Source organism: Lagenorhynchus albirostris, chromosome 1, assembly GCF_949774975.1.
Source record: "Lagenorhynchus albirostris chromosome 1, mLagAlb1.1, whole genome shotgun sequence".
In the NCBI taxonomy this organism is placed as follows: Eukaryota; Metazoa; Chordata; class Mammalia; order Artiodactyla; family Delphinidae; genus Lagenorhynchus; species Lagenorhynchus albirostris.
Genome location: NC_083095.1, coordinates 86242445 through 86259337, shown reverse-complemented (window position 1 = coordinate 86259337; position 16893 = coordinate 86242445). Strand labels below are relative to the sequence as shown.

Genomic DNA, 16893 nt, shown 5'->3' with positions numbered 1-16893 from the left:
GGGCAGTATAGGGATAGGAGATTTTTAAAAATGGTTATTATGGCATTATATGAAATCATGTATGAAACTTTAGAAAATTGTGAAGTTCTATAGAATTTAAAGAATCCTTCATTCAGAAAAAAAAAGTTAAAAAGAAACATAATATGTTAAAAAAAACTTTGGTTATTCTTAAATTTCTCCGAAATCATGCGTTATCTTAAGAGAATCTCTTCTCCTGAGTGAGAGGCTCATGATTCAGGTAAAATCCTTGCTATTTCAGTCAAAACATTTTTTAATGGTAAATGAGCAATTCTCTACTCTTCTCTTATACATTTAGTACAGTACTTGAAAGTGTTTATTTGGTTTCCACAGGGTCGGAATCTGGCGGATCTACGCCGTAGCCAGTCCCGGGGCACATTCACCATTAGCACTACTCTTCGGTTGGGTAGACAGATTCTGGAGTCTATTGAGAGCATCCATTCTGTGGGATTCTTGCACCGAGACATCAAACCGGTAGGGAGCCTTTTCCTCCAGATCACAGAATGAGTTTGCTTGGTACTCTTAATCTTATGATGGGACACAGTAAATTACAAATGTAGCTTTCTATATTAAATACAAGGTAGTATTTTAATTTCTGTGGCAAAGATGTAAACTTAAAGTACATGTAACTTGCCTTTTAATTAAAAAAATGATAATTACAAACTATAACTTATAATAAAGAACTTTTCTCATACAATGAAAATGTTGCTCAGCAGCCAAATTAAAAATTATTAATGCTTCACTATTATTATTATATGTGTTAACATTGTCAGTTACTTAGCCTTACACCTAAATTAATAGTTATTCTTTGGATTTCTTTTTCCTGATATTGGTTAAAAATATATACATACGTTGCTTTTAGATGTTGGCATTGTGTTCTTTGAACTATTTCTCAAGTGACAAATTATACTTATAAGAAACCATCAATTATGAAGGAGCTTGATTTTTCTCCTGAGTGCTACAGTGCCAATATATAGTATTTTTTTCTATTCTGTCTTTTCTTAGAAATTGTCATTTCTGTAACTGTGAAATATGTCTTTATTTTCTCTTTCTTGGTTTTTGTATTACAAGGAGAAATGACCCATTTCTGATATGCTGTATTTACTATAAATTTATCATATGTTGGTTGTTGCAGTTGAAAATTATTTCCATCTGTTGCTACATGATTTCTAAAATTAAACAGTTTACATGAAAAATGCCAACTAAAATTAACATAGTTGAGTCAGACTTAATGTAACATAGATTTCTCCTGCTTTTATTTTTATGTCAAGTTAAACGTCATTATTTGAGAACCATGGTGATTGAAGAGTTTCCATTTTGATTAGAAAGCTCCCTAAGTAGAACAGTATTTTAAAATAAAACAGTATTTTAAAATAAAAGCTAACAATTCTATAACAATTTGACTTTTGACTTTAAAAAGAAAAATTCCCTTATATACCTGCCTTTGCAAGTTTGTGGTCATTTAATGTTACATTTATTTTTATTAAGGGAAGAATGCAGAGTGTATTTTCCTTAAGTCTGTTTTGAAATGTGTCCTTGAATTGTATTTTAATTTTTACATGTAGTGAAATTCAGGTTCATGATGCTTATAGGAAATTCATTTCAATTTCTGAACTATGTATTCTATTTTGTTCACTCCTCGTTCCTCCCATTTTAAAAAGTAAGTAGTGACTTAGACTAAAATTTCAAGGAACTTAGAGTACTGATTCCAGTTAAGTCAGTGTTGTGTTTTATGTAAATTTATAGTCACATAAAATTTTTGTTCCTCAAAGTTCACCTGATTCTAGGCATTAATAGAACCCACAGCAAAATTATGTATTAATATCCAGTAAACATCATTGACTAGAATAGTATATTTGGGACATGTGTATTATATAGAGTTTAAATAGAAGAATTAAAATAGAGGAAGGATAAGGTATAAGGGCTAAGTATAATAATAATATGTATATTTTCCTTCTTTATTTTTCTAGTCAAACTTTGCCATGGGTCGCTTTCCTAGTACATGTAGGAAATGTTACATGCTTGATTTTGGCTTGGCTCGACAATTTACCAATTCCTGTGGTGACGTCAGACCAGTAAGATTTTTCATGTTATTATTAAATATTTGAGAATTAACTTATTATTTATAGTGTCATGCTTTTTAAAGAAATGCTAATTGTGTATCAGAATGGATGTCATCCAAGAAGTATCATATAGATTTTATGATTACTTTATAGATGGTGTTAATTAATTTTATTATTGAGAGTTGTGGCTTTTAAAAACATGTACATTAGACGCAGATTTAGAGTGGTCTTATAAGAACACACATTACCACTTTAGCATCAAGGGTCTTTTTTGCAGTCTGAGTCTCTGTACATCCTGTACTTCTATTTCAGTTACCGTATTTTTCATACCCAGAATTTCCATTTGGTTCTTTTTAAAAATTTCTCTTTAGTGATATTCTCTATTTGATATGGCATTATAATTACACTTTCCTTACTTCTTTAAGTAAGGAAAGCTTTCCTTTATTTCTTTGAACATATTTATAATGCCTACTTTGAAATCTTCTCCTGTTATATCCAACAGGAGAAGAATGTAGTCATTCTTATAGTCAGTTTCTGTTGCCTACTTTTTTTTTTTACATGTATGGGTCACACTTTCCTGTTTCTTTGCATGTCTTATATTTTTTTGTTGTTGGAAACTGGACATTTTAGATAATATATTATAGCAATTCTGGGTACTGGTCCTCCCTTCCAGGGCTTGTTAGTGTTATTTGCTTATTTATATGTTTAGTGACTGACTAGATTATTTTATCCTTCCCCCCCATCCCAGCACATAGTGTTAAGTTTCTCTCTCTCTTTTTTTAAAATAAATTTATTTATTTATTTGGCTGTGTTGGGTCTTCATTTCTGTGCGAGGGCTTTCTCTAGTTGCGGCGAGCAGGGGCCACTCTTCATCGCGGTGCGCGGGCCTCTCACTGTCGCGGCCTCTCTTGTTGCGGAGCACAGGCTCCAGACGCGCAGGCTCAGTAGCTGTGGCTCACGGGCCCAGTTGCTCCGCAGCACGTGGGATCCTCCCAGACCAGGCCTCGAACCCACATCCCCCGCATTGGCAGGCAGACTCTCAATCACTGCGCCACCAGGGAAGCCCTGTTAAGTCTCTCTTGTTGCCCCTCAGGGAGGTGCAGCTTTAGGTCTGCCCATTGTCACCCTGGAATGACAGTGGTACTGGTAGGGCTCTCCTCCACACTTTTTCTGACCACATCCAGTTATTAAACCTGCTGATTGCTGGCTGATTGCTCTGTTGCTTAAAACAGTGCCCCAAGACGTACATTCCTTGACAGACTAATCCAATCAAATTGTGGCTCCTAAAATGGAATAGTTTGGGGTTTTTTTGGCCGCTGCTGCAGGGTTAGTTCCCTGACCAGGAATTGAACCTGGGCCCTCAGCAGTGAGACCGCAGAGTCCTAACCACTGGACTGGCAGGGAATTCCCTTCTGAGGTTATAGTTTGATGTTTGTTCTGACCCCAGACGGGCTCCCCCACCTGTCTTGTTCCCCTGGTTCTCACCTGGCCAGCCTGTGGTCTAGGCTGTATCCTCAGATCCACAAATCCTCCCAATTCTCTGTACTATAACCTCCACTATTAATGAGAGGGTCTTAAGTTTAATTAACTTCACTGTTGCAAATGAAATAAGTTCCTTTGGGAAGAGATTGGGAGATAAACTTTTTTACGGCGTTCTTCTGTCCGCAGACAAAATCTCTGACCGAGGGCTCTGGAGTTGGGGGTGAGGACTATGGCAGACTTCTCTCTGAGTGACATCCTCTCTTGGGAGCAGGGCCCTCTGGTTGAGATCGGGACAGTAGCCTGAGGTCTCTTGGCTTGACTCTCCTGGCATGGAACCACTGCTTCATGAGCCAGGTGAAGGGCTTTTGGGGCCCCAGTATTTTCAGCACATCATGCCCAAGGTAGAGCCTTCATTCCATGAGTGGAAGCTGGGTGCAAGAAAGGGGCTTCCACCTCTGTACCACGCTTGCCCATGACAGCCTCGTCAGCAACAGGCAGCTGGGAGAAGATGAGAAATGCTGAAGTCCTGCTCCTACACGAAGAAAGCCCTCTGGCTCGGAACTGGGGAAGGAAGGAGCCCTGTGTTCTCGGCTGCCGCATCCTGGAGTGGAGCCACCCCTGCTGATCTGGAAGAGAGGAAGGAGGGGGAGCGGTTTTGGTTCAAATACTGTAGACTCTAGCTTTTCTTACTGACTTTTCATGAATATGAAATAGCTGTTTCATCATTTGTTGTTTGCTTGAAGGACCATTTCCAGAGGCTATGGTTATTTTTTTAAATTGTTTTTACCAGTTTTACTGGGGAGCAGGTCGTTAGAGCTCCTCATATTGTCATACTGGCAGTTGATCTCCCCCTACAGTTCTCTAATGTCTACTTTTTTTTAAATTTATTTTTTAATTGAAGTATAGTTGATACAATGTTGTGTTATAATGTCTACTTTTATACTTTTTGTTTCAACTTGGTACTGACTATGATTTTCATTTCTAGCAGATTAGTTGCACAGAAGTTGAAACACTGGTTTTGAATGAGCTAATAACTATATAATAACAGACTGTATACAATAAATGTAAATTATATTTAAAATATAGGCACATGAAAATTTAAGCACCTAGAAATTATAACACAGTCTTTTTGGTTCCAGTGAAGGTCTTGCATTAATAGATAGCAAGGCAGGTGATGAATTTGGGTCCAGTGCAGCTTATTAGACTTGAATATATTTCTGGAGTCTCATTTCTATTCCAAGTATCTTTTTTTTTTTAGTTTTTAGAATATTATGAGGTTATTATTTATTCACTTATAAAACACATTAAATGAGCACAGATTATGTGTGAGGCATGGATCTAGGTGCTGGGACTGCAGCAGTGAACAGCAGACCAAAATGAGGTTCTTATGGAGGTTATATTTTAGTGGTGAAGACAGATAATATACAAATAAATACATAATTTTAGATTGTGATAAATTCTACAAAAAAAAACCAGCAGAAAGCAGGGTATTGACGTAGAGAGTGATGGGCAGTGAGGCTAGGAGACTATTTTAGACGTATTAGTTAGAAAAGACTTCTCTAAGGAGGTATTTAGTCGAGAGTTGAATGAAGTATGAGAGCAGGCTGTGTGATTTTCTGGAAAGAGAGTGCTCCAGGCAAAGGGAGCAGCAAGTGCAGAGACTGAGGCAGAGTAAGTTTGGTATATTCAAGGAAAAGTGGGGAGGCCACTGTGGCTGTAGCATGGCATAGCATAGTGTGGTGGGTAAGTGGAGAGAGACGAGTTTAGGAGGTTGGTAGGCCCCAGAATGTGGATGATTTTGCCAAGAGATGGATTTTATTCTAAGTGTGATAGGAAGCAGGGTTGTTGCATAATATGTTCCATGCTCTGTCAATAAGCTAACTATAGAGTTATATACAGAAGTAGGTTATATTTAAAACTTAGCCACATGAGAATTTAAGTGCCTTGAAATTGTGGAAGACTATCTTCAGTTCTATCAATGTTCTTGTATTAATTGGTATTTGGGCAGGTAAAGAAATTAGTTTCTATGTAGTGTATTGGATTTGAATATATTTCTGGAATCCCACTTCTATTCTGAACAGCAGTTTTTCAATTCTTAGGACTTTTTTTTTTTTTTATCACTCTGTGAAGAAGAGACTATTGAGAGCAAGAGTAGAATCAGAAAGACAAGTTAAAAGGCTAATGCCATGGTCCAGTGGTCATTGCTGGTGGCTGGGACTTAGGGCATTAGGGTGGTACAATGAACATGTGGAAAATGCTTATATTTAGGATATGTTTTAAAGACGTATTTAACAGGACTTCCTTCTGGATTTGATACTGAAATGTGAAGGGAAAAGAAGAGTCAAGAATGACTTCTAAGTTTTTGTCCTGAAACCATGATAGAGATGAAGGCTGAAGTGTGGGAAAACGGAAGTTTTATGAGGGAAAAACGGAAGTTCTCTTTTTTTTTTTAAAGCTCAGTTTTTTTTTTTTTAATTTTTAAAACTTTTAAATTTTTGGCTGCATTGGGTCTTCATTGCTGCGCACGGGCTTTCTCTAATTGCAGTAAGCGCGGGCCACACTTCGTTGCGGTACACGGGCTTCTCATTGCGGTGGCTTCTCTTGTTGTGGAGCACAGGCTCTAGGCACGTGGGCTTCAGTAGTTGTGGCTCGAGGGCCCTAGAGTGCAGGCTCAGTAGTTGTGGCGCATGGCCTTAGTTGCTCTGCAGCATGTGGGATCCTTCCAGACCAGGGATTGAACTCGTGTCCCCTGCAATAACAGGCGGATTCTTAACCACTGCACCACCAGGGAAGTCCCCGGAAGTTCTATTTTCTAAAAGTTAAGTTTAAAATGCCTCTTAGGTTCTAGATGGAAATAATAAGAAGTTGACTTGATATAGTAATCTGTAGCTCAAAGGAGATTATCAGGGATGGAGATAATATAAATTTAAGAATCATTTGCTCCCAATGTTTAAACATAAATGGTAATTTAAAAAAATGGAACTAGGTTAGATCAGCTAGGGAAAAGGTATAGCTAGAAAAGAGGAGAGGTCTGAGTCTGAGCCGTTGAGACACTTTAGCAACTCGATAATGGATAGAAAAGAACTATGAATTAGCAAAGAACAGTGGGGAGGAGGATTGGCCAGTGAGGTAGGAGGAAAATCAGGAGAGTGTGGTATCTTGAGAGCCAAGTGAAGAAAATGCTTCAAATATGTGGGGTGCTACTGATGCTACTGATAGGTCAAGGAAGGTAGGAGAACTGAGAACTGATCATCTGGATTTGGCAAGATGGAAGTGACTGGTGACTTTTATAAAAGTGGTTCTGTAGAGCAATGAAAACTTAATTGGAGTAGGTTAAAGAAAGTGTTGGGGAGAGGATGTGGAGAAAGGGAATTTAAGTAAAACAAGGAAGTAGTTGTAAGGGAAGTAAAATCCTTCCCTCCTTCCCTAGTTTATTTTTTTTTAACGTCAGCTATTGTAGCATGCTCGTGTTCTAATATTAGTAGTGCTCCAGGAGACATGAAAAAAATTGATGATGTAGGACAGAGCAGGAACAATCATAGGAGCCAAGTTCTGGCAAGCTGTTAGGGGAAGGAATCCTGGCACAATGGTGAGGGTAGCCCATTATTAGAGCAAGAACACTTCTTCCACTGTAACTGAGAAAAGGTAGAATAAATGGACATAGATACAGGTAGGCATTTAGATTTGGTGGTGGAAGTTGAAGTTCTCTCATGGCTTTTATTTTCTCAGTGAAGAAAGAGACAAGGCCTTTTGCTGAGAGTGCAAAATGGTGTTGGAGGTTGAGGAGAGAAGAGCACGTGTGAAATAGTTATCATGGAAGGGGAGAGAGCAAACTGACTGGGAAAATATAATAGATTGCTGGGCTGTGCTGAAAGCTCATTTGAGTATGATGGTAATTTAAGGTAAGATTGTCAGTACAATCCTTTTTCTCCATATACTTTTAAATGCTTGTTTACAGGTACAGTTTTGTCTATGAATTGAGTTTAACCGGGGTTGGGTCAGGTTAGCACTATGGAAGAAAGAGGGAATATCATTGTGGTTGAATGTAGCCCAGGCTGTGTAAGGAGTTAACTTTCCCTTTATTTATGTGTTAATAGCTAGTTCCTTTTAGAGTTTTTATGCCAGTAGGATTTCATAATTTTCTTTAAAACTCTTAAATCTCAAGTAAAATTACTTTCTTACTTTTTGGATCATAATTATGATTGAAATCATTTTCTTATATTGTTCCACTAATATAAAATCAAAAGTTGCTTGGGTAGATTTCTTTTATATAGTACAATTTTGTTTATTCATTGCTTTTAAGAAACTTGAATTGAGTTGCTTGGATTCTCTAGGTATGCCAATCATGTTATCTGCAAAAACCAATATTTCCTTTTTTTTTTTTTTGCCTTGCTATGTGTATTCTAGAAGAGTGTAAAAAACATATATAAAAATTTTAAGGAAGAATGTCAAAACATCCATGGCCTCCATCTAGGTTAAGAAATAGTTCATTACCACCTTAGAAGTGTTCTGTGGGTCGATCACTTCCTGATCACATCCCTTTTCCTTCTTCGAGCTCCTTCAATGGAGCTTACCGTGAAGATGGAAGTGTCTGTATGTGTACTGTCTTATATGATAGCCACTGGCTACATGTGGCTATTGAGCACTTGAATTGTGGCCAGAGCAAGTGAGGAACTGAATTTTAAATTTCATTTAGTTTTAAGTTGCTATTATAGTGGCCATTGCAGCCATAACCTACATTCTATATTTTGCATTAACCAGTCCCTTACTTTGCTTTCTTCTTTCTTCTATAGGCCCGAGGGTACTTGTTTTGGAGTATGGAGCAGATTCAGGGAGCTGTTGTAAAATAGTACAGTTATCATGTACCCTTCACCTAGCTTCCCCCGATGATGACATCTTACATAATCATAATACGTTGTCAAAACTAAGAAACTGTTACTGGTATACTATTATTAACTCAAGTACAAACCTGAGTCAGATTTCACTATTTTTTACATACACTTTTCCTTTCAGGGGAGGGGTGGTATATGAAATTTTATCACACACGTAGATTCATATAACCAACAGCCCAATCAGGATATAAAACTATTCCATCACCACAGAGAAACTCCCTCAAAACATAAATGTGTATTTATTTTTCCAAACTTATGATATAGGATTATCAGTCAGAATGCATTACAAAGGGAATGATGGATCCTATCTGTTACACTAGCGATACTAGCAAGTTGTTTATGTGGTTGGTTTTGAGAGCCTCTACTGTTTTTTGTTTGTTTTTTATGAATTTATTTATTAACTTATTTTTGGCTGTGTTGGGTCTTCGTTGCTGCGTGCGGGCTTTATCTAGTTGCGGTGACTGGGGGCTACTCTTTGTTGCAGTGCGCGGGCTTCTCATTGTGGTGGTTTCTCTTGTTGCAGAGCACGGGCTCTAGGCGTGGAGGCGTCAGTAGTTGTGGCACGTGGGAGAGCCTCTACTGTCTATGACCTTTAAGATGTATTAGTTGTATCAAATAGGGATGTGAGATAAAAAGGACTTGTGGGCTTCCCTGGTGGCGCAGTGGTTGAGAGTCCGCCTGCCAATGCAGGGGACACGGGTTCGTGCCCAGGTCCGAGAAGATCCCACATGCCGCGGAGCAGCTGGGCCCGTGAGCCATGGCCGCTGAGCCTGTGCCTCCGGAGCCTGTGCTCCGCAATGGGAGAGGCCACAACAGTGAGAGGCCCACATACCGCAAAAAAAAAAAAAAAAAAGAAGGAGTAGTGTGTGTCTCTGTATATATATTTGCAGTACTTTGGTCCATACAGTTTTGGAGTTGAACTTCTATTTACTTAGTGATTTGAATCTGCATGTTCATGTTTTCCCTCCTAGTTTAGAGGATGCCTCAGTTTCTTTAGCCCTTGAGCTGGCATCTTACATTGGCCCTTTGTGTCTAAGCTCTTGGAATGCCATGTTTTCTCTTGCTGCTTCCTTCTTAACCATTCAGCTGAAACTTCCAGTGCCTAGGGCTATAGTGTCCTACTTAAGAAAAAATTTTAAATGTTACCATTCCAGAATTTCATCTATTTTCTTATTTCCATTGAGGGTTTTATTACATAGTTCTTTATTACATAGTTATTATAAAATATTGGCTCTATTCCCTGCGCTATATAATACTTCCTTTTAGCTTATTTATTTTATATATAGTAATTTGTATCTCTTAATCACCTACCCCTGTATCACCCCCTCCCCATTTTTCTCCCCAGTGGTAACCACAGTTTATTCTCTTTGTCTGTAAGTCTGTTTCAGTTTTTTGTTTTTTTTTTTTTTGCGGTACGCGGGCCTCTCACTGTTGTGGCCGCTCCCGTTGCGGAGCACAGGCTTCGGACGCGCAAGCTCAGAGGCCATGGCTCACGGGCCTAGCCGCTCCACAGCATGTGGGATCTTCCAGGACTGGGGCACGAACTCGTGTCCCCTGCATCGGCAGGTGGACTCTCAACCACTGCGCCACTAGGGAAGCCCCCTGTTTCAGTTTTTTTATATTCATTTGTTTGTTTCATTTTTTAGATTCCACATATAAGTGATAACATACAGTATTTGTCGTTCTCTATATGATTTATTTCACTAAGCATAATACCCTTCAGGTTCATCATGTTGTTGCAAGTGGTAAAATTTTATTCTTTTTAAGGCTGAGTAATATTCCAGTGTGTGTGTGTGTGTGTGTGTGTGTGTGTGTGTGTGTGTGTGTGTGTGACATCTTCCTTATCTATTCATAAGTTGATGGACACTTAGAGTGCTTCTATATCTTGGCTATTGTAAATAATGCTGCTATGAACATTGAGGTGCATGTATCTTTTTGAATTAGTGTTTTCATTTTCTTTGGATATATACCCAGGAGTGGAATTTCTAGATCATATTGTCTATGAGCTATTTTTAGTTTTTTTGGGAATCTCCAGACTATTTTTCATAGTGGCTGCATCAATTTACATTCCCACTAACAGTGTATGAGGGTTCCCTTTCTTCCCTGTCCTCACCAACATTTATTATATGTGTTCTTTTTGATGATAGCCATTCTAAAGGTGTGGTTTTGATTTGGATTTCCCTGATGATTAGCAGTGTTGAGTGTCTTTTCATGTGCTTCTTGGCCATCTATATGTCTTCTCTGGAAAAATATGTATTCAGGTTTTCTGCCTATTTTTTAATCGGATTTTTTTTTGATACTGAGTTGAATGAGCTGTTTATATATTTTGGATATTAACCCCTATTGGTCATATCATCTGTGAATATTTTCTCCCATTCAGTAGGTTGTCTTTTCATTTTTTCAGTGGTTTCCTTTGCTGTGCAAAAGCTTTTAAGTTTAATTAGGTCCAATTTGTTTACTTTTGCTTTTGTTTCCTTTACCTGACAGATCTAAGAAATTGCTATGATATATGTCAGTGTCTGCCTATGTTTTCTTCTAAGTAATTTATGATTTCTGGTCTTATATTTAAGTCTTTAATCCATATTGAGTTTATTTTTATATATGGTGTGAGACAATGTTCTAATTTCATTCTTTTACATGTAGCTGTCCAGTTTTCCCAGACCACTTATTGAAGAGACTATCTTTTCTCCATTTATATTCTTGCCTCCTTTGTCATAGATTAATTGACTGTAATTGTGTGGGTTTATTTCTGGGCTCTCTATACTGTTCGATTGAGCTATGTGTCTATTTTTTGTGCCAGTACCATGCTGTTTTGATTACTGTAGCTTTGTAGTATAGTCTTAAGTCAGGGAATATGATACCTTCAGCTTTGTTCTTTTTTCTCAAGATTGCTTTGGCTTCTAGGTATTTATTTTAATACAACATGCTCTTAGGTTACTAACCACTCTCACTTTTCACTTTCTTTTTCTTTAAAGATGTTTTTAAACATAAGTTTTGGAAATATATTCATGTGGTACAAAAAAAAAAGAATTAAAAATTCATCAAAAGTAAACACTTCTGCATTTTGAAAACACACTGTTAAGCAAATGAAAAGTCAAATCACAGACTGGAATAAAATATTTGCAAAACACACATCTTACAGAGGACTTTATATCCAGAATCTATAAGCAATTCTCAAAACTCAATAATAAAAAAACAAACCTATAAAAATAAGCAAAAGATTTGGATAGGCATTTCTTTAAAGAATAGATACTACAGATGGCAAATAAGTACATGAACAAATTCTGAACATCTTTAGTTATTAGCGAAATGCAAATTAAAACCACAGTGAGATACCATTACACAGTAATTAGAATAGTTAAACCTAAAACACTAGACAATTCTAAGTTCTAAGGAGGGACAGAAATCAGAGGTTGCCAGCCAGAAACTGGGAGTCAAGGGGATTGACTATAAAGGGCATTAAGGGAACTCTTGGGGTAATAGTACCCAATAATTTAAGTTTATGAATATGTGAATTACATGTGCAGGGAGAGGTACAAGTTGCCACCATCTTTGAATTGAGTTTGAATGATATAGCCAAGACACAAAGATGTTGGCGTCTTATTTTACTTAGACCTCATGGTCTTAATATACTTATTTGTAACCAGAGCCTGAATATTAATGTATATACTATGATGCTTGTCATGAAAGCTTTTATGTTTTCTAATGTACAGAGTTTATTTGTCATAAATCCTACTTTATTTTAAAATGGTAGGAAAAAATGGGATTCATCGATAACTAAAATGGGACTCATTGATAACTAATATGTTTTAAACATATGATTTAGAGATATTCTCTCTAATTTTTATAATTTCACAATTATTAAAAGTGTTAGAAATTTAAGTAGTGTTTTCCTCACAGTAATACACGTTTCTCCCTTCTACTTCATGGGCTTAAATGTGCTGAATCTTATGCTATTTAAAGCTCAGTTACTATTCTTTGCTTGGTTTTGTAGCCTCGAGCTGTGGCAGGCTTTCGAGGGACAGTTCGTTACGCATCAATCAATGCTCATCGGAACAGGGTAGGTATCTGAACTAGAGTCATGGCTGTATAAGCATGCTGATGCTTGAATCAGATTGACTTCTTTACATTAGAGTACAGAGGTGTGGAAAGTGCTTGGGAGCAGAAGGAAAGGTGTTAGAAATACTAATGCATGGTATGATGCATAGTGGATAGATAATAGATGTGTGCAGCTGCATAGAAAATAAAATTTAATTTGGCAGAAAATATAATGGCTAATTATATATATGTCTATGGAGAATCTTGTGTCCTTAATTAGATATAAGTATTAAATTTACTATAGAATTTTGAAGAAAGAAAATATCTGTGTTCTATTTCAAGAAGTTATTTGGGAATTCATGCTATCGGTACCTAATGAAGGAGGTCATTTTATCTGTAATATACATCTAATCTGTGATATTCCCTTCTCCATCAAACTTGTTTTCATGAAGATCTAAAATATAGCAACTTAAAATTTTTTTTTCGTCTTAGTACATTATACCTCTCCTCTTGGGTTAAATTAAAAAAATTTCTCTCTCTCTTTTTTTAACTTTGATCCTTTTGTTTTGCTCTAAATTTTTTTTCCTCATCCTGAACCTTAGTTATGAATAGGAAAGGTGGGTGGGTACTTTATGGATTCTCAACTGTTGAACTTGTTTGGACAGAGTTGAGAAATATAACAAGTGATTCCTTGATTAAATAAATAGAAATCTTTTCTTGGTCTTTTGTTACCTTATTCTTGTTCTGTGAAGCCAAAACTGCTTTAATAAAAACTTGACCAGGACTTCCCTGGTGGCACAGTGGTTAAGAATCCTACTGCCAATGCAGGGGTCATGGGTTTGAGCCCTGGTCTGGGAAGATCCCACATGCCGCGGAGCAACTAAGCCTGTGTGCCACAACTACTGAGCCTGCGCTCTAGAGCCCACAAGCCACAACTACTGAGCCCATGCGCCACAACTACTGAAACCCGCGTGCCTAGAGCCTGTGCTCCGCAACAGGAGAAGCCACTGCAGTGAGAAGCCTGCGCACCTAAACGAAGAGTAGCCGCCGCTCACCGCAACTAGAGAAAGCCCACACACAGCAACGAAGACCCAACGCAGCCAAAAATAAATAAATTAAAAAAATAATAATAACTTGACCAATGCTAAATGTAATAGGAAGAGAATGCTGTGGTTTTATATGCTATGCTTCAGTTAATTTGGTTTCTTAGGATGTGATTATAAATTGAAAATAGGAAAAGTATTTTTATCAGTGTGTAGCACTCTGCTGAGCATTTTAACTCATTTGGTTTGATTCAGTGTTGTTTTATTTTATGGTATTTAGTTAATTATTCTACCTTGAAAAGAGGTACGCATCTTCCAGATAGATTCTTGCGAAAGTTTAGAAGTACTATGCTTTCTAATTAATTCTATTAAAGAATATGTCCACATTGGAATCTTTGGAATAGGACATTCTTTTTGAGATAAGCATAAACATTTTCAGAGATCATAATAGCTATATAAACATTTTCAAAATAGCTGCTAGAAAGAGATTTTATATATATATATATATATATATATTTTTTTTTTTTTTAATTTGAAGAGTAGAGATTTCTTCTAAAAGCCTTTCCAGCATAGAGTGCTCTATCAGTTGCTCTGTTAATCTGCTTATTATTCTTGGTAGAGAAATTTGATAGTATATAGCAGTGGTTCTTACCCTTCATTTCTGCTCCCAACACACCTGAGGAGTAGAATGCTTTACACAGTAACACAGCTTCACAACAGTGATTGTCAGTGTATGTGGTGACACAGGAGTGCAGCTAGTGGAACCTTGAGAGTGTCTTGTCTAATTTAAAAAGAATTCCCAGGGAAAAAAAAAAAGAATTCCCAGGTAATTCTAAAATATACTTCTTTCTTCCATACTCTGCGACCATGATTGGATAATTTCTAAACTTAATACACTGCATTTCTATTTTTTGGGTACCTAAATCTTAAACTTTTTTTTTTTAAGTAAAAGCAAGTTTATTTAGAGAATCTTAAACTTTTAATGTAAATAATTCCCAAACAATACAAGGACTTTTCAAAATACTTGATGAACTCTGTTTACTTCATCTCATTGTTTTCCTTCATTTTAATCCTTTGTTAATATTTGTTTTATGTCAATACTTTGAAGAAATTATTTTACTTTCTTCTGGTTCTATGGTTGCTACTGAGATCTTTGTCCATGTATTGTTGTTACTTTGTATTTAATTTGTCCTTTTTTTCTTGACTACTTTTGATATCTTCTCTGTCTTTGGTGTCCTGCATGTGCCTTGGTGTGGATTTCTTTATATTTACTTTGTTTTGAGATTTGTTTTGCTTCCTGAACATTCACATCTTTCATCTATCCTGGAAGATTCTCAGACATTGCTTGTTTAAATGTTGCCTCTTTTCCTTTCTCTCTGTACCTTTATTTTCATATCTCCAAATTGATGCATACTAAACTTTCTTGTTACATCTTCCGTGCCTTTTAAGTTCACTCTCAGGTTTTCTCTTTTGGTCTCTTTTTTGCATTCTAGATAATATCTTCAGATCTGTCTTCCAGTTCATTAATTCTTTTTTTCTGGTGTGCTTGATCAGCTTTTAACCTTGTCCATTGAGTGTGGGTTTTTGTTGTTGTTGGTGGTGGTAGTGTATTGGCCATGCCACGCAGCTTGTGGGATCTCAGTTCCCTGACCGGGGATTGAACCCAGGCCCTTGGCAGTGAAAGCACCTAACCTCTGGACTGTCAGGGAATTCCCTAACCATTCAGTTTCTAATTACATATTTGTGCTTTTTATTTCTAAATGTTCTTTTTAGTCCTTTTATAAATCTAATTGGTCTTTTTATTCGGGGGGAGAGAATATGCTTCCTTTCTTGTGACTTTGATTCTATTTTTTAAACATTTTAAATATCTTATTTCATATTCTATATCTTATAATTCCATTCTGAAATTCTTGGATATCTAATTCTGCTCTTTATAGTTTTTCTTGCCGTTAGTTTATGGTAGCTTGCTTTCTAATATATTTTATAATTTCAAGTAATGAACTTATATTTGGTGGGGCTTTATCTCTAGGAATTCAATGAGGTCTGAATTTAAGGGTATCTTGAGAGGATTTTCATTTGCATCTGTCATTACTGTAGGACAGGATCACCCAGAAAACACTTAATTTCTGGGCCTGTTTTCCTGGACCACACAAACAATATAAATTTAAACCCCAGATCTGAGTGAGGGGTAGTCCTATGGTAACAGATTCTCAGGGCAAATTTTTTTTAACCACTCACTTTATCTGCACTAAAGATAGTCCTTTGAGGGTCCTAGCTATATGTTGGGGGTAGAGGTGGGGAAGTTACAAATCCTGTCCCCTTCATCCTTCATGATTGATAAAACCCATGTTGGTAAACCTATGACAAATGCCCCCAAAATAGCCAAAGCCAGAGCTTCAGTATTAGGTTGCTTCTCATGTTTCCAGCTTTCTTTTAATTTTGGCTCTTAAGATTTCCTTTGCTTTTTTTTTTTTTTTTTAATTATTGTAGTAAAAAACACATAACAGGGCTTCCCTGGTGGTGCAGTCGTTGAGAGTCCGCCTGCTGATGCAGGGGACACAGGTTCGTGCCCCGGTCCGGGAAGATCCCACGTGCCGCGGAGCGGCTGGGCCCGTGAGCCACGGCTACTGGGCCTGCGCGTTCCGAGCCTGTGCTCCACAACGGGAGAGGCCACAACAGTGAGAGGCCCGCGTACCGCAAAAAAAAAAACAAACAAACACCCACATAGCATTAAATTTACCACCTTAACCATTTTTAGGTATACAATTCAGTAGTGTTAAGTATATTCATATTATTGTGCAACAGATTTCTAGAACTTTTTCATTTTGCAACACTGAAACTCTGCACCCACTAAACACTAATTCCCCTTTCCCGTTTCCTCAAAGCCCTTGGCAACCACCTTCCTTTACTAATTAGTGAACTCATTTATTAATTAATGGGCTCTTAATTATTTCCAGCATTTCTGGGTTTTGGGATATTCTTTGTATCAAAAGTTTTTCAGTATATCTGTTGTGTCATGTAGATTGCTGTATAGCTATACAGGTACATAGATATAGCTACCAGATAGTTTTATAGGAAAATGAAACACAATAGTTAGGCCTTAGACAATGTAATGTACTCACAAGGAGTGGTAATGTAATGTGACTGAATTCTCTTTTGCTTATGAAGGAAATGGGAAGACATGATGACCTTTGGTCCTTATTCTACATGTTGGTGGAATTTGTGGTTGGTCAGCTGCCTTGGAGAAAAATAAAGGACAAGGTAATTTTGGAAATGGAAATGGCAGGACTTCCCTGGTGGTTCAGTGGTTAAGACTCCATGCTCCCGGGGCTTCCCTGGTGGTGCAGTGGTTGAGAG

General features: G+C 37.2%; 1 protein-coding gene across 1 annotated transcript in view; it reads left to right on the top strand.

Moving 5' to 3' along the window:
• The window catches only part of TTBK2 (tau tubulin kinase 2), a 105786-nt gene that overhangs the window by 39801 nt on the left and 49092 nt on the right, over positions 1–16893 (top strand). The window contains exons 4-7 of the mRNA XM_060168879.1: positions 352–492; positions 1989–2093; positions 12450–12515; positions 16705–16797. Of these exons, the coding sequence (XP_060024862.1) occupies positions 352–492; positions 1989–2093; positions 12450–12515; positions 16705–16797 (405 nt within the window). The remainder of the gene's footprint in view (positions 1–351; positions 493–1988; positions 2094–12449; positions 12516–16704; positions 16798–16893) is intronic.